The sequence below is a fragment of the Rhipicephalus microplus genome, chromosome 7 (assembly GCF_043290135.1).
Source record: "Rhipicephalus microplus isolate Deutch F79 chromosome 7, USDA_Rmic, whole genome shotgun sequence".
NCBI classification, from domain to species: Eukaryota; Metazoa; Arthropoda; class Arachnida; order Ixodida; family Ixodidae; genus Rhipicephalus; species Rhipicephalus microplus.
This window is the reverse complement of record NC_134706.1, coordinates 49,576,614-49,598,227: the sequence shown is the minus strand read 5'-3', so window position 1 is coordinate 49,598,227 and position 21,614 is coordinate 49,576,614. Positions and strand designations below refer to the sequence as shown.

The following is a 21,614-nucleotide window of genomic DNA, read 5'->3' as shown; positions in this document are numbered from 1 at the left end:
TGAACCCCACAAATCAGTTTCTACTGTTATATGAAGGGAGTTGCGAAGTAGCAAGGCACACCCCCCAGAATATCCTACTGCGTGGCACACACACATACGTGGTATCGTGCCATAAAGGAATTCACCATGCGCTCTGTCTGAGCCTGGCTTTCCACTTCAGTTTCTTGAATCTCAATGATGTCAAGATTAATTTTCAATAACAATCTTTTTAGTTGATATTGTCGACGTTTAGAAGATAAACCTCGCACTTTTAGCGTGATATACGACGGGGCGTGAAACGTCTTAGCGTCATTTATACGAGATAAAGACCAGACCACATGGTGCTCACCTTGTTTTTTTTAACTGATAGAGGACAGCGTAAAATAAATAGCTGACCCTTGAAGCTATTGAGGGCGAACACATCACAGTCACGTCGGGTACAAGGCATTCGTGTTGAATCCCTGCCACTCGGCCTCACAAAGTTCTTGCGTGTGGATCGCCAGTGATAGTATTAAAAGCTCGCTGGATTAGGTGGCCATAGGCCTCTCGTGTTGTGATGATCTGGTGGTATGTTCGACTTAGGCTTCAAGAACAATCGGTGGATTTGGACCGGTTTTGTAAGTGGTTCGCCAATATTGGGCTCAGCTGGGGTTTTGTTCGCAGCTTCTGTTTCGTCGCATGCTCTCTTCTATGGAATGCTCTTCGTATCCATTACGTCGTCACGTTGTCGCTCGGGTTTCTCTTATGCTGATGTTTCCTGACAGCTCACGGCATCGTCCATTAGTTTCAAGAGCGTAGTCGTTGACTTCTCAGGAAGTGAAACGTGTCGTTTAGTTAACGCGTTTACAGGATCTCCCGGTTTGTCGCTGCTGGCCGATAGAAACAAAGGAAACGTGTCAGCAGACTCAAACTCCTTGACCTTGATAGCTGCGACTTCCTCGGTCTCAAATTCGTCCATTTGATGCTCCGTTTGATCATTCTATGCAGAGGGCCCAGTAACCTTTGCGTAGGTTTTTACGCACCCTTCTTCAGTATGCCCGTAGCGTTGACACGATGCACACCGGGGCACTCCACATTCACTTCTAATAAGGCCGGTCCGTTTACAGCGTAAGCAGAGAGATGCGCTTCCAGCAACCACTACCAAGGTCAACCACACAGTTAGTGTGGAATGTCTTCTGTCGTGTAGCCTGCTTTGAGCTGAAGACTTACAAGTCGCGTCGTTGACCCTTTTTCAAACAGACTATCTGTCCGCCATTGCTCACTTGTCACTTCTGTGCCTTTCCCGTATGGTGCTAACGCCATTCTTATATCTTCATGGTCGACAAGATGAAGGATCCAATGTAGGTTTAGTTCTATATTCTGCTTGTTTGGATTCACGAGGCAAAGCTGTGCCTTCTCTGACACTTCAGTTGCCCAACGTAGTCTCTTCTTCGCTTCGGTGTTCTTCAGTGTTATCACCCACACCTGATTGATTAGGTATGCGCCTGACGCTTCAACGTCGGGCAGCATACCCAAGTATTCAAGGGCGTCACGAATGTCTTCCACTCGGTAATGCGCCCAACGCTTACGTCAGGCTGATTGATTGATTGATTGATTGATTGATTGATTTATTGATTTATTGATTGATTGATTTATTGATTGATATGTGGTGCTTAACGTCCCAAAACCACCATATGATTATGTGAGACGCCGTAGTGTAGGTCTCCGGAAATTTCGACCACCTGGGGTTTTTTAACGTGCATCCAAATCTCACCACAAGGGCCTACAACATTTCCGCCTCCGTCGAAAATGCAGCCGTCGCAGCCGGGATTCGATCCTGCGGGTCAGCAGCTGAGTACCTTAGCCACTAGACTACCGCGGCGGGGCTCAACGTCAGGCAGCATACCCGAGTGTTCAGGTGCGTCACGTACGTCTTCCACTCGGTAAGGCGCATACCCAATCGTTACTACTAAAAATGGTCAGTGCAGCTTCGTTGACGCTGTATTTACACTGTAGCATTGTCAGCACAGCTATGCTGGCGCAGCCCCATCACTGTAGCATCCTCAGTGTAGACATTCACTACTTCCTTCAGGAGCGACATCTGCGTAAGGCAGTGGTGCGGGCTCATTGGTCTGTCACGATTCTTGGATGAGGGCGTGAAGACAAGGACGAAATGTATAAAGTACACACACACTTTCGCTACTAACGACAAAAACGTTTTCCGTACAGGTGAAACTATGGTTATGGGGATCGGCTGCTGACCCGAAGGTGGTGGGTTCGATTCCAGCCGCAGCGGTCACATTTTAATGCAGGCGAAACGATGGAGGCCTGTGTACCATGCGGTGTCAGTGCGTGATAGAGAACACCAGATGGTCGACATTTCCGGAGCCCTCCACTACGGCGTTTTTAATAATCATTTATTGGTTTTGTACGTAAGACCACTCATATTTTGCAACAGAAACGTATATTTACGTCACCAAGCCTAATAATATGCCTATTTTTGCGCACGACACTCACGTGACCACTTTGCGCAAAACTTCAAAAGATCAACAACCTAATGTGATAGGGCTCGAAACTTCCTACGGCGAAGTTGAACGCTTATGGATAGCCGGCAACAAAACAGGCCTTAGCACATGCGCAAGTAGTCTAACTTCTTTTTACTCAACGACACTGCAGCAGCTGGTTTATTTTTTTTAACTTAATAACCCTTAGATCTGCGCAGTTTTGTGGTGGTGGAGAAAAAAAACATTTTTTTTATTGTCTCGGCAAAATAGTTGCGCAGGCTCACTCAGGTCTTCCATGTCGGCACCAAAAAACATTTGAACTGCGCACATGACAACTTACCATCCCAAGCTCGATGAATGACAGGCAGAAGAGAAATTTCTTTCGCTAATGAGGCAACCAAAGGGAGCCTGTGGTTCAATGAGCCCACGAAAGGCCTGTTGTTCAATTCAATGAGCTAGAGAGCATAAGTTGCGATGTGCGCAGTTAGAATGTTTTTTTGGTCACCAGATTGCACAGATGTGAGGGTTATTGAGTGAATGTTTTCCAAAAATAAACCAGTTGTTAGATTTCGCCTTGTTTGTGTACCTCGTCTGTGTCCCCGCGTGCATGCGCAAACATCGCGGTTATGCGATGTTTGCGAAACAGGCGCAGTTATGCTTCAGCCTAAAGAAGCTGCTAAGAGCCATTATACAAATCATGCAAAGTGTGCAATGGTGCCAGCCCCTCCACCACCCCCCCCCCCATTTTTTTCTTCCTTTTATTTCCGTCTACCCCGCGCGTAATATCTTTCTGGGAGCCATGAGACATGCTTTAAAATGTACATGTATTTGGTTGTACGAGCCCAAACCACCTTAAAAAATGTGGGACAGGTTGTTGTCGAGGTGCTTCGGAAATAAGACCATTGGTGTTAAATATGCATCGGCATTGCACAGCACACAGGACTCCAGCTTTTCGCCTCCATCTAAACGTGACCGTCTCAGCCGGAGTCGAACGCGACTTGCGGCACATCAACGGATCGCCGTAGTCATATTCCACAATGACGGATATGAAAGGTGTGACTTAAAGGAAAACAAACACGCACAACGAAACATGCTTCCTTGTTGCAACGGACTCGCCCCGCCGCGGTAGTCTAGTGGCTAAGGTACTCGGCTGCTGACCCGCAGGTCGCGGGTTCATATTCCGGCGGCGGCGGCTGCATTTCCGATAGAGGCGGAAATGTTGTAGGCCCATGTGCTCAGATTTGGGTGCACGTTAAAGAACCCCAAGTGGTCGAAATTTTCGGAGCCCTCCACTACGGCGTCTCTCATAATCATATGGTGGTTTTTGGGACGTTAAACCCCACATATCAATCATATCAATCAATGTTGCAACGGACTCAAAAAAAAGGTGGCTGGACAATAGTTAAAGCGATAACTGCAAATATAAGTAGTTTATTTATTTCCCTTTGTTCGTCACATAATCGGCCCCGCCGCAGTGGTCTAGTGGCTAAGGTACTCGGCTGCTGACCCGCACGTCGCGGGTTCAAATCCCGGCTGCGGCGACTGCATTTCCGATGGAGGCGGAAATTTCGTAGGCCTGTATGCTCAGATTTGGGTGCAGGTTAAAGAACCCCAGGTGGTCAAAATTTCCGGAGTCCTCCACTACGGCGTCTCTCATAATCATATGGTGGTTTTGGGACGTTAAACCCCACAAATCAATCAATCGTCACATAATCGCAAGTCATGCCGGTGATAGGATTGCAGTTCAAGAGCGGAATCAAGGTGTACCCGACAACGCGCCTGCATGATGCGTTCCGGACCACTTCAGCTCAGCAGATTAGGCACTTCTACAACATTCCGGGACCGACTATTATGTGCCATCCTTCTGTTTTGTTTGTCTTTTTCTTCGATTTTGTTCCTCCGCAGTACGGTGGGTGCAGATCTCGCCGATAAGACGGCGACGAATGATATCGTGACGTAATGAGGCAATCAGCTCTGGCTGCAACAACGCATGCGCAAATAGGGAAGCATCAACGTCAAATAGTTATCCGCCTTCATTTTTCACTCGCTGCTCGTCATGCTGAGCATATTGCAGACGGCCGTTTTTCAGTAACATTCAATGGCGATTTCCATGAAGATAAGACGCGGGGCACGCGATAGTAGCAGTACGTACAAGTCGCGTTTCAACTTTTTATTATCCGTTTATGGACTTAACCTGGACGTATGGAACTACGCACAGGGAACGACGTCGCTGGGAATTCATCGAGCACCACTGCGAGCTTTGTCTTCGTCATCAAATCGGTGAGCTCCATAATGTGAAAAGTAGGCGGGGGGTGGCGGCGTGTTCATCGAACATCACTCGCCAATAGCTTAGCTCAAGTGACATTTAAGCCTAGGTTGCGTGCATCTTTAGCGGGCGGGTTCCTTGAACATGCCGCTACTTCATGGTCAGTATTCCCGGGGACACAGGCGGGCAGGCTCAGCTTGTGGTTAGGCAGGTAATGCAGGTAGCTTTTTGTGTCCTCGGGTTTATTGCACGTGATGAACTGGATTTCCCGTAGAACCAGCGCTGCCACTGTTTCGTGCCAGTGTTTTCTGGTACGTAAATGTATGCGTGGTTTTTGCGGGCCGTGACACGTGGCGTGGTTTGGCTTGCCGGCTTGTTGAAGACTTGCGTGCGAATGTGATGTGGTTCAAGCACTCCGTCTGCACAACACCTCGCGTCGGGGGTCTGCTACGGGTGGAGTGCAGGTGGGTTAACTGTATAACCGTTCACTCGCGTTTTGAGTTTTTTTTTTTTTTTTTGCCATGCTAACTCATGCTCTTTCTTTTTTTTCATGGACTTGGCTCATCAAGCGGCCGTGACTTCGCGCTCAAGCGTTACTCGTGAGTCGGCGTTTATTTACGCGTGAATTCTTGTATTCTAAAAAGTTTTGCTTCTAGAAGCGCTGAACGACGCATAAGTACTCGCGCGCCCCGCACTACTCCGGCGTACCTTCCGCACTGTCGCCGACAGAGTCTTTGGCGGACGAGCTACCGGCACTGCATCGAGTAACCACGACTTTAGTATTTCCAAGAGTACAACAGTGCAAACCTATAAAATGCGAAGGGCCACCTTTCTTCAAGCTTTGTTAATCTCATCTATATGGTTATCTGAAGGGTTAATGCGGGCGTCTGGAAAGTGTAAGAGGCTGCCACCATCCGTAGCGCGTGTAGTGATGTGGCGTCTCACTCGTTGCGTTGATACTGCTAGCACTTGGGCTCTGCTGCGGTTACTGTTGCCGTGGCTCTGCTGTGCGCATTTCGTTGAGTTTCAGCGTGTGGGTGCCACGTGGTTTTCTGCAATTTAAACGTGCGTGGCAGCTAGTAAGCAATTTAAGCCCACACGGGTGTGTGTGGCACTTAGTAAATGTGTTAATTTGCCTATTCTTTTCTTTGTGCTGGTCTGTCACTGTACTTCAGAAATAACAGCAGCACCACAGTCCGTTTAATCACAGCTGCACTGCGGAGGTATCCAATGCTACTCGTTGCCTTATAGTTGTGCTTCAATTGGGACACGCTTTTGTAATATTTACGTTGAGCAGGCTTAATTTTCTCAATTATCCTAAAATGAGTTTCTTGCTACATCGTTGTGCACATATATGCTAAGAGTAATGCGTCGGAAGCTGGGTCTGAAATGTCGATTGTTTCTGTAAATTTGTGGCAGATATGTGTTTTGAGCTGTAATTGTGGGTTTTAGGAGTTGGGTCTAACATAGGACAACACCCTCTTTAGTAACCCTCCTTTCGTTCCCAAGAGTCCTGCTTTGGTTGAATGGATGCCTTATGGGAACGTCAGATTATTCGCCAGCTGCCAGCTCGCAAAAAGATGATTCGCTTCATTATGCCAGCATGTAGAAAAGTTCGCAACACTTGCAGTTATGGCTACCAGTGACATATTCCCATATTTAAATTCATGTATACATACACTCCGTAATGTGAACGAGGAAATGACCTCCGCTGTAGCGCAGTTTGGTAGAGCGCAGGAAGCATTATTGAATGCCACAGGTTCGGCCCCCTGCTAGTGGTAAAATACCGTTTCGTCCAATCTTTCTCGAGATCTGAGCCGTCATTGCCACGAATAACATCCCTACACTTTTCGGCTTCCTTGGCGGTAAGTTCTATCTTGTGTCTAACAGTCCTTGAGTTTCCGCTTTCGTTTATTGAAAGATTACATTTCTGGTGGGTTTTATCCAACACCCTTCATGTACAAATTGTGATCCACTGCCTTCAAATGTTCACTTTACCTAACGATTTCTAAGGCATTTGTGATTACCTTCCAGAAGAAAAAATGAGTGTCCCGACTTCTACAAGCTCACCGTGATGCTCAGCAGTGCGTCGTGTTTCCTTTTTACATGAATCATAAAATAACGATACATGTTTTGTTTTTGGTTGTGGGCTCAAGGAATGAAAAATAAGCAACCATTGCTTGCTTAACCTGCAATTTTCAATTCAGTAATGTACCTAGAGTCCATTGCACAATAGTGGGGCTCCGGAAGGTTGACAATGTCTAATCTGCAGTTCTGTGTCATATGCGGCCTTCTTCGCGATTGCGTCATGGTTTCAGCATGCAAGATTCCAGAATTCAATAATTGCAACCAATGATGCATGTCATTGCAAGTATACGACCTGTCCGCTTGGCCATAGCCAAGACATACCAAATGGGGACCATGGACGTGGATCGAGATGCTTTCCTGGCGACTTTTACGAGGAAGAAACTGGTGAATAAGGTGTGTCGGAGAGTAATGTGTTGGCGATGGTGGTTTGCTTTCTACTGCTATTGCCACTCCAGTCTTCTTCAGCCATCGAATTCTAAAATTGTGAGGGGCACAGGTAGGTGAACCTTGGCGCAGTTGTTGCCACAGCTGGCCCTCTCTCGGTAATGAAATTGAAAGGGAACTGACTGGGGAGGTGGTGCTACAGCTTCGCGTTTTATAGACCTAAGGTAGGGGGCACATAGCCAAAAAATTTTTTTTCGGGGGAGGGGTTGAGGCACCGGCTTGATTTAGGGAGGGGCAAAAATGGTTATTTGTTTGCTCTCTCTACTATGGCGGAAAAACCTCAAGGGAATGCGAGCCTGTTCTGCCACTCTCTGGCTACGCTCCTGCCTGTGAAGGATACGAGTCATTAGTAATACGTCGTGGCTGTAGTGAAAGGACAAGTAGCACAACATGCGCAAACACAAGTTTTACCCTTGGCAGATCTCAAATGGGGCGTTGGCATAGCTGGTGCCGATCTGTAAAGGCCCAAATGGGTGGGTATTACTTTGCCACTTATTCAGCCAGTAGTAGTTTTTTGGTATCTGTCTTCATAGGTGTACACACAAAGTTCTGTAGTGGTTAGTCGCCACTCATCTCAATTCGTCCCGGTGCGAGAGGATCATTATCAAACAACCAGAGTGTCTCGACTAACACAAGACAGGTTCTTGCAGTTAGAAGTCTCTTTGCGATTTTGTCGATAGGAGGGCCCTTTTTCTACGCTGTAGCACTCCCGGCCACAGTTTCGTGTCAGTTACTCCTGGTATGGGACGGCGTTTTTATGGAAGCAAGATCGTGTTTAGAGTAAGTCAAGAGCTAACTGTTTAATTATGTGGCGTTGACAAACCTCCATAGACTTGTATCGGCAGTTCCAGTGCATAGTGTTCATTCATGCCGCCATGAAAGCAGGGGCGTGTTTTCTATATTCTTCACTCTCGACTTTACTTTCATGTCCCTGTTACGGTATTGCAGATCCTTCCCTGCCACGGTCGTGCTCCCTATCTACCGTCGCGCAGCTGCCCTCTGGTTTGGGCCTTCAAGTCTGGTCTTCAATGATCCTGACCTTAGAGATTTTGAGTAGATCACCATTGGGGCCTTGCAATAGGTACTGGTACGTGGTGTGCATAGACCATGTTTTTCAGATTTTTTTCAAGAGTTACCTTCATCAGCCTTTCAGTGTCTGGTTGCCTTACTCGTACGTTCAATGCGAGATGGCTGCCACGTACGTCGTTCTGATGGGGGTCCATACAAGCGCCGGAAGTGGTCAAGTGCTACAGAGCAAGTTCGTGTGCAATCAGGAGAAGAGTTCACTTCTACTTTAGGCAAGAAATATGGCCTTCATTGGCTGCTTGGCAATATCTTGCGAGTGTACACGTAAAATTGTGCCAGTGTAAGTGTCAATATTAGTGGTGTAAGCGGAAGCATGCCCCTCCTCAAATCGGATGGCTGCATATTCGTAGTTGTCACCATCGGAAACGCACTGGAAAGGGTGCTAAATGACAGCACGCCCGCTTCTCCAGAGAAAAAAAAATGCATCAGATTTCTTATAACGGGCCACTCGCAAATACAAGGCCGCTATGCTTAACAACACATTCAATTGTGCTTTCAATAGCTCTGGAGAAAATAGCGGAGAGCAGTGGCGTGCCCGTGTGTGCAGCACAGTTGGGATACAGCCAATGACTTCACAAAGCAACACCTTGTTGTGCATTAGTACTACGGTAGAGGGGGAAATATCAAATGACTGTCGCAGTTCTATTATGGTGAAGAGACTTGTGGGCGCAGTCAATTCACGAGTCTTCCTTTTCAATAGGGGTTCGAAGCTATTACCACACGCTTGTGTCGTCAGTACCGCAATACCTTTCGCATGTTGACGACTAAGAAGTGGCTCGTATGTCATTACAGGTCAAGCAGTGCGGCCTGCCACAGTCGGCGTTTGCGCCAGGAGATCTGCCATCTACGCACCTCCGTAGCACTTCCACTTTGGCGCAGAACAGGTTTTCCTGGTTGCAATCCTCTTAACACTGCTTCGTGTGAGTCTCTCGTACTTTGAGAAACGCGGTGAACGACAATGCGAATATGATTTAGCGGAGTGTAATGTTGGGCAGATATTGTAGCTTAATACAGTGCATAGCAGACGGTGCCTAGCTTAACAAGCGTTGCAGTGCAAACAGAGAACAAGAGATGATGGGGCAAAATGACACTGTCCTATCTAGCGGTCGCTCAATCTTTGATCTGTTTGCAGTGCAACCGTTTTGTCCGAGTGGCCACAACACTTCAGCTGCCTTCACTTTGCTTGAATACGACGCTCGCTCTGTTGCGTGCAGCGCATGTCGCACAAGCCATAGCAAATGGTGGTTGCTGAGAACTGTCCAGACTTAATCTGTTACCACTTAAAGTACTATATATAGCTTGAAAGTCAGACATTTTTCATCTGGTTTTTAGGATATAGCCAACATTTTACCAGTACCTGATGAAGGATTTCGCAGTTTATACACAGCGACTTCAGGCCTCATCTTAAGGCTTCTTAAGCATTTTTTTTCAATGAAATTTTCATTATGTACCAGCACAATAAAATCTAAGCATATTTTTTACTGAAATGCGAAAATTGTGTCGTTAGTGTCAAGACCCGATTTAGACAACCAGAAATAGGTTTTACAGCTTTGAACACTCGTCGACTTGGTTCACGTGCGGCTGTGCTGAAACATGATGGCTTTTGATGGCACTTGCACCAAGTGGCTTCGTAGCTGTGACACTGTGTCGATCAAAATTCGGACAAAAGCCACAGTGGCTGCATTTAGCTGGGACCAACATGCAGACGCTTGTGTAGCTGTAAATTGAGGCACCGATTAGGAACTCTACATCGTAAAATAGCCCAAGGGCCAGCATGCATGTGATTTTGCCGTAGTTCAGGGAAACAATCTTCAATTTTATTATTTCCACTTGGCAACAACGGGACATTTCTATTCAGTTTCCTGAAGGGGGGGGGGGCGACATCTGGACCATGAACTGCTGAACTCGGAGCCATCGTCAAGGAGGTGCACAGTCGGCGATCCGCCGTGGACCAATAGAACAGTCATCGCTGCGGTGAGCTTCGTTAGTGGCACGAGCTCGATATCGAGGTGAACGTTTATAGGCTAGGGTTGTTGCCTGCTCGCAGTGTATTTCTACTTGCCGTAATTTCCTAGCACTGCCAACCTTTTAGGTTTGTACGGTAACTCAACATGTTTTCCAGTGCTTATAGCCTCTCTTTGCCAAATGAACTTCCACATATGCTCGGGATACTTACGTATGAAGTACACTGTAGCATTCTCGCTGCCAGACTAATTGACGGTGTACAACTGCCTAAAATTTAATTTGATGCAAAGGTTCTGGACACCAAAATTAACGCAAGTGGAAGTGTTAAAATAAATTATTGTATTTGACCTCAAATACAATATATATGCGATCATTGTAGTAACAGTAAGTCTAGATTTTTTTAATTGATTCCGTGAATCACTAAAATATGTCACAGCTATCTGCTGGAAGCGAGCATTTTCAAGATATGGAAATTTCTTGAAACACCTGCAAAAACACCCACTTCAAACATATTTGTGAACAATGCCCTACCTTCACGAAAGCATCTGAATCTGGCAAAATGTTCACTCACAAAAATGCGTAATTCAGCAAAAGCTAAAAGTTCGTGGTCCTTTCAATGTCTACAGAGCATAGAAGTCGCCAAGTGAGGGTGCTTTCGCCAAGGGTTATGTCCTGTGTATACGCACCTCAAGTACATTGTGTGTATTGGCAAAACGGGTGCACAACGTCTTGCCGTGATGGATAAGTGTGTGGATTTCTCTTGCAGCTCTGCATCTGATGAACGCAATGGACGGCCACGCCCTTTCGTGGTGACTTCCGTCCAGTCCTTGCACCACCAGCGATGAAGTGTCTGGCAGATTGTCACTCAGCTGATCTTCTGCCTGCTTGAGCCCACTGCGTTGTCTTGGTCGATCTTTGGCCGGCGATCCGCTGTGACTTGCGTGAGTGAATTCACGTTGAATAGAGGCAAGGGAAGCAAAACAGACTCGCGACTCTATTTACGGTTACCAGCACACCCAGGCTTACGCAGGAACACACATATACAAAAGATTAAACATCCACAAACAGTAACTAAAAAAGGACACAGGTCACGGGATTGAATCCGGGCTTGATGGCGGCGAAAATGTTGTAGGCGCATGTGCTCAGATTTGGGTGCATGTCAGAGAATCTCAGGTGGTCAAAATTTCCGGAGCCCTTAACTACAGAGTATCTCATAATCATATGGTTGTTTTGGGACGTTAAACCCCACATATTAACAAAAAAAATGTGCACAGAGAGAATAAAATCTATCGTATGCTGCAGAAACGGCACAACGATCAAGTAGTACCAAACTTTTGTTGGGCTCGTTCATACAAGGTTTGATTTCGTTCGTAAATCTCCTTCTTAGAGAGTTTTGGCTGTTTATCATCTCTATTTATGGGCCAAAATTAATCTGTTTGTCAGACCACATACCAATAAACGTAGTCAAGTCAGTGCTTGTCTTCTGAAAGGCTTTCCATAATTCTTACCTATCGTCGCTCAGTTTTCTATACTATGAAATGAATTCAAATGCGACACTCTAGGGCTACGCAACAAACTACAGTATGCAGTTTGTGCCGTATTGGTGAGATTTTATGCGAGCACTCGCTTCAGAGCCAACATTACTAGACATGCGATAACAGCAAGTTTTAGGTTCGAGGCAAGCAGTGGTGTGAAAGAATTTTGAATCAAATCCGAATACTATGATATAGAGCATATTATAAGAAATACAGCATATCCACGGAGTAAATGATGAGTGGGGTGAAGCGTTCATCAGTCTCTCTGTCCCTGAAACTAAGCATCATGCCACTAAAACCACTAACGCCATTTAGTGATAATATTTCAAAGGGCATGTACACAAAACGCAATTATTCTATTGAACAATTTATAAACTAGAGGTGACTACATACTACCGCTATGGAGGAGGGAATGACGAGCATCCGAAAGGGTTTCACTCCTAAATAATGGACACATTTGTCGTGACCCAACCAACCAGCACAATACATTATTGAAATAAGGCATGTACAAGCGTCTTTATTTCACGTTCAAAAGAAACTGGAAGCAACTTGCTCTCGCGATGTAATAGTGCGCGCCGGCCACTTATCACCATGGACAGGCATGCATAAATCTGCAGAGCTGCCGAACAAGATACGGGCGCCTGTCAATGGTGATAACTGAATGATGCTTAGTACACCATAGCAAAGGCTTGCCAATTTTTTGGGTTTCATTTAACGCGGATAGCACATCAAACTTTAAAATGCTATACTCGTAGCACGTGTGCCAGAATAACAAGCTTTTAAACGATGGGGGATTGGGACAATATGTCCTTTGAACCTTTACATGGGTCTTCGCGGTAGCGTACCTTCCTCTTAAATAAACGTATTAACTATAGAACAACCCTCCACTGCAGCGTAACTGCCTTTACAGGAGACCAGGTGATGCTGTTAATCATATATGTTCATTTCGAATACTTCCAAGTCACTTGGAAATGAATCTCAAATCGAAATCTTGAATTTAATATTCGTTCGAATATTCCCAGCCCCAATATGCCAGTTAAAGCACGACCCAATAAAGCTGTTCTCTCTCTCTCTCTCTCTCTCTCTCTCTCTCTCTCTCTCTCTCTCTAAGCACATGCCTATATAGCGCACATGTCCAAACCTTACTTGTAGTGACCAGATTCTTAATGGATTGATGCGGCATCTCGCAGTTTTGAATAAGTAATACTTGCGATTTCGGTGTCCCTTCAATAGCACTTAACGTTAACCTGTGATGACTGTGGCTCAATTTTTCTTTCAGCCTGCTAATTTTTGCACCTGACACATGCAAGAGACGATCCTGCAGATCCATGTGTAATCCAACCCTTCCTGCAAGATCTCCTCGGTCTACCGTTTCGCAGCAGGCAGTCCATCTTCATGCTAGCGGCCTCTTCGTCCCGATGAACCTTTGCTTGAAGATCCGCAATGACTCGCGTAAGCACATGCGTTTCATTGAGTGACAATGGCGGAGTGCAACAATTGTGGACTAAGCAATCTTGAGTTCGTGCCATGTTGGCATAATTTCGATGCAAGCAATCGAGTTAGCGCTTCCTTTAGCAGCCGTGGTCACAATCGCATCAAATGGTTATCTCGAGAACTTGTGCATTACCGCGATAGTATTAAAAAGCTTGTTTCGCAGAAATTCCGGCGTCCTTGATAGTGAGCAAAAAATTGTTATTTTTGGCGAAATATGGCACTACTAAGTGCAAGTTACAAATATGCTTTTTTTATTGTGAATCTAATGCTACAATTGCACCTTCCTTTAACTCATATTTTCAGACTTTCATCTACTCGGGATAGCTGTAAAATTCCTCTCTTGTGATAAGACAGTATCTATAATTCGTATCACAGTGTGAAGTGATCGTGCTATAAAGTGGGCGTTAAACCTAGATATCAGTGTATCATAAACTTAGTGAATCGGTAAAATAAGGGCACCATATGTCGCATTGATTTACAAGTAGCAGTTTCTTTCTAGCTTCGTAACCTCTGAATCTGGCACATTCAAAGAACAAGCTCTGGTTCTTCGCCCACGCCGCCCACACTTTGCTCTGCGATTCCCGCGTCGAACATCCTTCATGGAAGTATTGGACCTCTCTTCTTGTAGGTCTGTTGTGACGCGGGTAAGCACTGTTTTTCTTGCGACTGCTTTTGCAGGTTCTGCTTGGATTTGGCAAAGCATTGGCAAGCCTTCAGGCAACGCAATACTCTGCCACATTGCAGACTATCTTCTCCTGGTATTCGATCTTGCCAGGTATTGCTAAAAGATTAATTGATATGTGGTGTTTCACGTCCCAAAACCACCTTATCATTATGACACGCCGTAGTGGAGGGCTCCGGAAAGTTCGACCACCTGGGGTTCTTTCGCGTACACCCAGATCTGAGCACACGGGCCTAGGGCATTTTCGCTTCCATCGAAAATGTAGCCCGCAGCCGAGATTCGATCCCGCGACCTGCTGGTCAGCTGCCGAGTACCTTAGCCACTAGACCACCACGGCGGGGCGTATTGCTAAAACAGAGCAGCGAAGGTTTTGTAAAGTATGCAAGCACATTCTCGAGGCATTGTGGTGTGGACAAATTGGTCCAACTTCACGGTGCTGAAGCTGTGTCAATATGTCCGGGAAACCTGTGTAGGTGGAAAGATGTCCATGTGATTGTACACCTGTATTCGCTTTCTCGCATAACTACGCACTTTATCTATTATAATAAATATGATGAATGTATTTGCTGCTCTGATATCTACATATTAGAATTTCTGGTATTCTCGCACACAGATGCACGGCTGCTAAAAAAATTCACGCTGTGGTGGCTCCCTGAATACCACTGCCATGTATATCTGTGACAGACAGGCCATAAAATTGTTGGAACACCTTCAAAACTGGCATTTCGCACTTCTCTTGAGCTTCCAAGCTCCGTTCATCTCATAATGGCGAATAAAACCTTGACACTTCACCGACTGCAATCCTTGCTTCTCATTTCCGTAATTAATGCGAGTCGCTGCTGAGCTTGTCGACCAGTTAGTGAATTGCCATCTAATCGCACAAGCTTCAATAAGAAGCCTTCTCACGGCGCAAATAATGATGTGCCGTTTCAGCTTCTCTACAAAATATTGTTTTGCAATGCGGAATCACAGCTGCTGCAGCAACAACACCGGTCGCGACATTCTTGTGAAACATTGTACATAGACAGGCCTACATAGCGCATACAGCTACTCTTACGTTTCTTGTTCTTTTTATCTGCCGGCGTAAACCATTTCTTATCTAAATACTCGCCAACGTGCAATCAATCTTCTTGAGCGAGAGGACAAGTGCACCTCGGAAACACCTCAGTCCTATTGTATTGCCCAGTGGGGGTGACTATGACGGAAGCGGCCGTCACTGGTAGAAATGAAGCTAATTAGCTAATTTTTGCCCGTAAAAGTAATTCAATGTACAAGCGAAGCGCGCTATGCTCTTACAGTGGCAAACAGTGTCATCGGCCTTCGGTGGGCAGATCGCGTCTAGTATTTATACAGTGGTAATAGCATATTGCTGCGTTATCGCTCGTGCAGCATGCAAATATCTCTATTTAACAAGAGTACGCATACAGCGTTTACTATGAATGATTCTTCTGTTTTTACGTCATAAAACTACGATATGATTTCCTGGACCACCGAAGGGGAGAGCTACGGACGATTTCGACCATGTGGTGTTCATAAACATGCTTTGCATGCTTCTCTATCATTTTAACTCCATCGACATGCGGCCGCCGTAGCCGGATTTGCGCGTAATCTTAGCTGCACAATCTGGAACAATCTCAACGTTTACGAAATGTTGCGGGTGACGCGTCCAGTGGTCATCAGTTTTTCGAGACGTAGACCCGATCACACCAAATTGAAGACACAAAAACGAAGAGTGTGGTAGCGTAGTTTCAAAAAATCGTCGCGAGACGACGCCGCTATTCACGCTATTGTCGCCTATAGCTACGATTCCCTAGTAATTATTAATAGCTAAAAATGGGGAGGACTAAAAAGAAGCAAATATTCATACCTAAAATTAAAAAAGCCGTTCTGTTTCAAGCATACGTGGTGAATCAGTCGAGATGCACAATACAGGTGGAACTCCTGATAGCTACGGCAATTAAGCCATAGCTATCAAGAGTGTCGCCCTTATTGTGCATCTGGAGAGTGGCATCAGAATTTGTCCGGCCATTACCACACGCATTGCGGTGCACAGCGCTTGCAAGTGGCTAATGGTAGGTGTCCTGGCTCTGACAAAACTCAATAGGGAATCAATCTAGAAAACGAAAGGCACATGGGCACGTACAAGAAAAAAAAGTTTCTATCGAAAATGCGCGACCTCTGTCGTGTTGCCCAGCTTCCCGATAGGGCCGCTATGCTGATCGCCTGCTCTGACTGGTGGAGTCTGACTTAAATATATAATGGCGTCGGTGCTCTTAATTTTATTAGGGTGGCTTAGTGACACTAGTACTAGCTTGAGGATCGGAGTTCAATCCGTGATTAATATTTCGCTCAATGTTCTTCTCCCTTTCCTTTCTTTGCTCAGTGTAGCATAGCAGCTGCAGTATCTTGTATCCTAAAATACACGATACGCTATTGAATCTAACGGAAATAGATACAGATATTCGTCTCGCGAGATGTATCGTGATACAGATACAAGATACGCAAAGAGTTTCTTAAATAGTATTTCAGATACATGTATCGTCGATAGTGACATATATATATGCACCATGCCACATACGCAAAACACCCCACTACGTCACAATGCACAATCGCAAACTGCTCGTGATATTTCAGAAACCTATCAAAATATTGAAATCAGCTAACCGGAGTACCACCAACATCTCGCATTCATCCTGATAAGGCATGCTTCTAGCACCTCTCGCTCAATCGACCCCTTGCTTCTACCTAGAAGAGTGATATTAGCAAATTTTTTCACACGTGCTGCAGTGCATGGGCAAGTGTGGCTAAAGGTTCTTCTTGATCGAAAAATCATGCCCTTTCGCTCGATAGCTTTATGGGTCTCTGAAATAGCACATGCGGTGCGAATGTCCGATTGTGCGATGTGACGTAAGGTGTTTTTTGCGTTGTGTGGCATGCTGCATATATTTCGGTTGTTTGGCAAAAATAAATTTAGCTGCGTGTTGACGCTCTTTTCGCCTTTTTCGTCGATTTTCGTCATCCAGTTTTCTTCTTCGGCCAATTGGTAAATGTTACAAGTTTTACTAAAGTAAATTCCTGTACAAGTATTCCTGGTAGCGTTGGCACCATCAATTGTAGTGAAGGTGGCGGGTGTGACTCTTTTCACCGGAAGGTATATTGTGACCTTTGCATAGAGGGTAAATCGTGACCTTTTCACAAGGCAGTTGCTGAACAATAAATCTTTGTATGCCAGCCTGGGGTACGAACTCTGCAGGTGAGACATTTGCTATGAATAAAAGGAGAATTTCCTTAGATGTTTTTTTTTTTTGCTCAGCATGACCAAATCCAGAAGTTAGCCAGCCAAATGAAAGCATTGCGGACATTGTTGTCCCTAGCTGTTCTTAGGTAATTGTGGTATAAATTACATGAACTTCATACCATTCAGTTCAAACCCACAACCTTGGGTTACCACATTCGATGCTCAACCAATTGCAGAAAAATCCCATTATTTTGTCCATTAATTGTTAGGCTAAAACGGAATTCATCATTCTCAAATATTGCGTCCCCCATGAGCTCGCACTCCTCTGCGCACGTTGTGTATCTGTGCCACATATAGCCGTGAGATCTTGGTGTACTTACAGCTTTTGAAACTTCTATCTCATCGATGGATACCACATCCGATCCCGCATAGTCTTCTACACCCAGCCTGTGCCTCTTGGGAGGGCAAGACCATCCCTGTCCTCCTGCTGTCACACCAGACCTTCATCAGCCGAGATTCACCTTCTGGTTCCTGCCTCTTGCTTGCCTTATTGGGAATGCATCCTGCAAAAATTCTCACGGTGGCGAGGATTCTTCAGCAGTGCTTCTCGGTGTCATTCCACTGTAATAGAGAGCGGGTAAATAAAGAGTGCGCTACATACTACATCTCTCATTGCCCCCATGAGACATGCCAGCGATCTATGAATCCATTCTGGGCTACCAGCTACCGATGAAATGATGTGCAACACTTTCGCGTCGGTAATATATTGCCTATTCCTATACATAGCTGCTTTAAGGGTGGTTCCAAGGCTTACAAAATCTATCGCACTCCAAAATAGTACGCTGTTTCCATATGCAATTGCTGGACCCATATCATTGATTAAATAAAGCAAGTATATCATGTGGTGCCATGATTCCCACTAGTGCTCGTATTTCATCACCACATTAAACTGCAGCCAGATTCATTGGCCGATCTGCATGTTTGTTAGCCGTGATAGGCATACATTCACATTGTGAAATGTAGTGACATATTGATGCTCTTTTGCTTTAAACTGCATGGAAAGCTGGTTAACTTGCAACAGATTCATCTATCAACCTGTGGCAGGGAGGCTTCTTTTATCCGTGTGTGCATGTTTTTGACTTGCTTGTTGTGCATTTCAGTGACACTCTTTCAATCACAAATCAACTTGGTGCTCCTCTGCATTGGTCTTTACGCTACATTGCGTACGCACTCGGCAAGTTTTTCTTTGTCCAGTTACGCTGTAGCATCAACAAACGTTACGTGAGGAAGGTCGAGTCTTCACTTCTCTATGTCTTTACTTCAGGCGTCCTGGTTGAAAGGCCTCGGGAGGGAGCTTGATTATATGGTTCAATACTAACACTTCTCGTTGCACCTGCTTATGGTCTACGGCTTCATCTAAGTACCACCTACGTCCTTCAGTTGGTTTTTGATAATAGTATCTTTCCGACTCGGCATTCAACTTTGAACGCTTTCGTCTCCCTTCACCCTGTCGGTGAACATCTAAGAGCATCATTATGCCAAAAAGCGAACAATGTGACTGGAGGAATATGCCGGGGCGGGCCCTATTCGCCGAAAACAAAAGCTTGCGGTTTCATGAGAGTCTGTCTGGCGTGTAATGCTTGCTTTACTTTGTCTCCAACGCAGTGGCCATGTATATGCTTTTCTAGAACACGTATGCAGGGCCCAGGACATCAGCACAGTGTGCCCGCGAAGCTGTACTTCTTGAGTGAATACTGTGTGTTTCACTGTGAAGTTGTAAAGTGTTCATAGTAAATTGGGTAATTATACAAATACGTTCAGTTTAGTTTTGTGCAGTTTGAATGTTCTTTAATTTGGTTTCGCGCCAAATCGGTTTCCTCTCTACGGGTGCACTGTTTTTTGTAATGAAGACTAATGTGTTGAATGTACCCTTTTCTTAAATTTATGTTAAGAACTGAAGTTGCGCCACCTTTAGAAGTCCGAAAAGGCTCACCCTGATTACTGTACGATGGCAGCGGGTCACCTTGGCGACTAAACAAGTAACTTGAAAAATTGGCTGACGCCCTGCCCATGCACCCGTAAATGTTTTCGAAAAGCGAGGTCACTGGACGTTGGGCTTTTGACGTCTGCCTGGAGTGCATGCCCATTTGTGCAGGCTTGCGAGTCTGCGTTGACAGAGGAAACTCCGCTGACTTCTAAAGTTGTAATCGTCAATTTAGTAGGGTACAGAGCTTCGTTTGAAGCCTTTATTAGTGCCACGCCATTCAGGTAAACTGATTTGAAATATTTAGGGTTGTGTGCAATTACGAGGTTGTTTGCCGCTCCACACAGTTTTTTTTCTACTAGTATTGCTCCACATTTACAGCGTTGTTTTAGGCCTCCACCATATTTGTATGTTTTCTGTTTGAGTGACGCGTACTGTACTAGAAGGCTTGTTCAATTGAGAGTATGTACAGGTATGCAATATATTATGTAAGCTTACACAACTGCATATTTTGTCAATTTGCTTCTGCTGTTGTGCTGAATTGCATTGTTTCTGTTTACAAAATAAATTTTGGTCGCTGCGATTTGCTCAAATAAAATCTACATTGCGTGTTATGCTATCTTTCTCAATTAGAGCTCTCTGATTTTTAACTGGTGGAGCACTTCTCTGCACAATAGCGGTTGCAGTAGCAGTCAAGGTGGCAGACAGTCGTATTCTATAAGAGACTCGTTAACGAATTAGTCTGTTAGACATTAGAACGATGCATTGCTAAAATGAAATTTCACATTCAAGAGATATTCTTCCAAACAAGTCCAGAATAAGGAGTCTCTCCATATTCTGAACTGACAAGGGGACTTGTCTTCATAGCAACGGGTTTAAATAAGACTATTTGTTCAAATGTCTTTCCCAGCGATGGTTTGCATTCAATAATTCTGCTCAGCATGCAGGTCTTGTTTTACGAATAGATTAGTCTTGCTTGTCCTGCGCACTTCCTTGTGTGCAAGTGCCCATTTCTCTACCTATCTCAAACTCAGATTATACATCTTCAAATATTAATGTTCAGTTGGCAAGTCTACAACCGAATATGCAGATGAGATCTCCCTTCTTTGAATTCACCGCAGAGCATTGAATTGAAAGCAGTAAGTACTTTTACAAAGATCAGTTTGGCGTCTCACAGTTAATGACTACTACTAAGGAGGGGAAATTGGGGCAACTGCCTGCCTATTATTACAGCCTGCTCCCTCTTTAACACTCCACCCTTCAAGAACAATCATTAGAAACTTATCTGATAAGTTCGCAGCCTACCTGACCCCCTCAATCTACCATAATTGTTCCTTCCCGTAAATGAAAAAAAAAACAAGACATTCAGGAATAGCGCTTCATTCCATTGTACGTGTGTGCACTGTGGTCCTTCACTGATCTTCTGATGGAGGTATAAATATTTTTCCTAAAGTTCTATCAATCGTTGTGTGCTACTGTCAAGCATCGAAGTCAACAAGGCACAGTCTGGCACATTTAACGTTGTTACCTTGCCTTTCCCTGGAGGAACAGTTAAATCTTTCTTTTTCTTCTGCCTTAAACACACCAACGCGTCACAACGCCTCAATGACGCGTCGATTTGGCGTCGCATCGCCGTCCTACCGAAAGAAGATGACATACGCTGACGGCTCAATTGTTAGTCTAGGTGTGAAGGCCCGGGCCATTCTGTGACATAGTATTCAGACTGCCGAAAATTTCTAGAAAGTCCATTGGCTGAAAAGCAGTCGAAAAATCAAAAAAGTAGAGGCTCTTATCACCTGTGATAATGCTCAACTTCTGTTTGACGTCATACCTTGTAGCGATGCGCCATCTATGCGCACCTTGTGAGTTAAAAGTTTCCGTGGTACGTTGGCTTCACCGCACGAATCGCCAAAAACCGGTCGAAAAAGTTTTGCCCCTTATCCTCGATAACACCCAACTTTTGTGTGACGTCACACCTTGCAACAATGCGCCATCTATGCGCTGTTTCCGGGTTAAATGTGCCTCTGGTACGTTGGCTTCACCACACGAATGGCCAAAAAACGGTCGAAAAAGTTGAGGCCCTTATCACCTCCGATAAGACCGAACATTTGTTTGACGTCACACCTTGCAGCGACGCGCCATCTCTGCGTACTTTGCGAGTTGAAAGTACCCTTGGCACGTTGGCTTCACCGCATAAATGGCCAAAAACCGGTCGAAAAAGTTTAGCCCCTTTTCACCTCCGATAAGGCCAAAGTTTTGTCTGACGTCACACCTTGCAGTGACGCGCCGTTTATGCGCTCCTTCCGAGTTAAAGTACCCCTGGTACGTTGGCTTCACCGCACGAATGGCCGGCAGAAAAAGTTGAGGCCC

General features: G+C 45.2%; 1 protein-coding gene across 5 annotated transcripts; it reads left to right on the top strand.

The window, feature by feature from the left end:
- Positions 1–4,521: 4,521 nt before the first annotated feature.
- On the top strand, positions 4,522–19,873 carry LOC142767447 (uncharacterized). Of its 5 annotated transcripts, XR_012884885.1 has the most exons (8): positions 4,817–5,192; positions 5,298–5,327; positions 8,209–8,341; positions 9,139–9,266; positions 11,078–11,252; positions 13,126–13,298; positions 13,840–13,984; positions 17,643–19,873. XR_012884885.1 is itself a non-coding variant. In XM_075869127.1 (4 exons), exons 1-3 carry the CDS (start codon positions 5,128–5,130, stop codon positions 8,315–8,317), a joined length of 204 nt encoding a protein of 67 aa, XP_075725242.1. In that variant the 5' UTR covers positions 4,817–5,127; the 3' UTR covers positions 8,318–8,347; positions 8,406–8,547. The 5 variants fall into 5 exon arrangements, 1 of the variants encoding a protein (XP_075725242.1); XR_012884884.1 differs by having other exon boundaries at positions 13,126–13,984; XR_012884882.1 differs by lacking the exons at positions 4,817–5,192; positions 5,298–5,327; positions 8,209–8,341 and adding an exon at positions 4,522–4,742 and having other exon boundaries at positions 13,126–13,984.
- Positions 19,874–21,614: the final 1,741 nt, after the last annotated feature.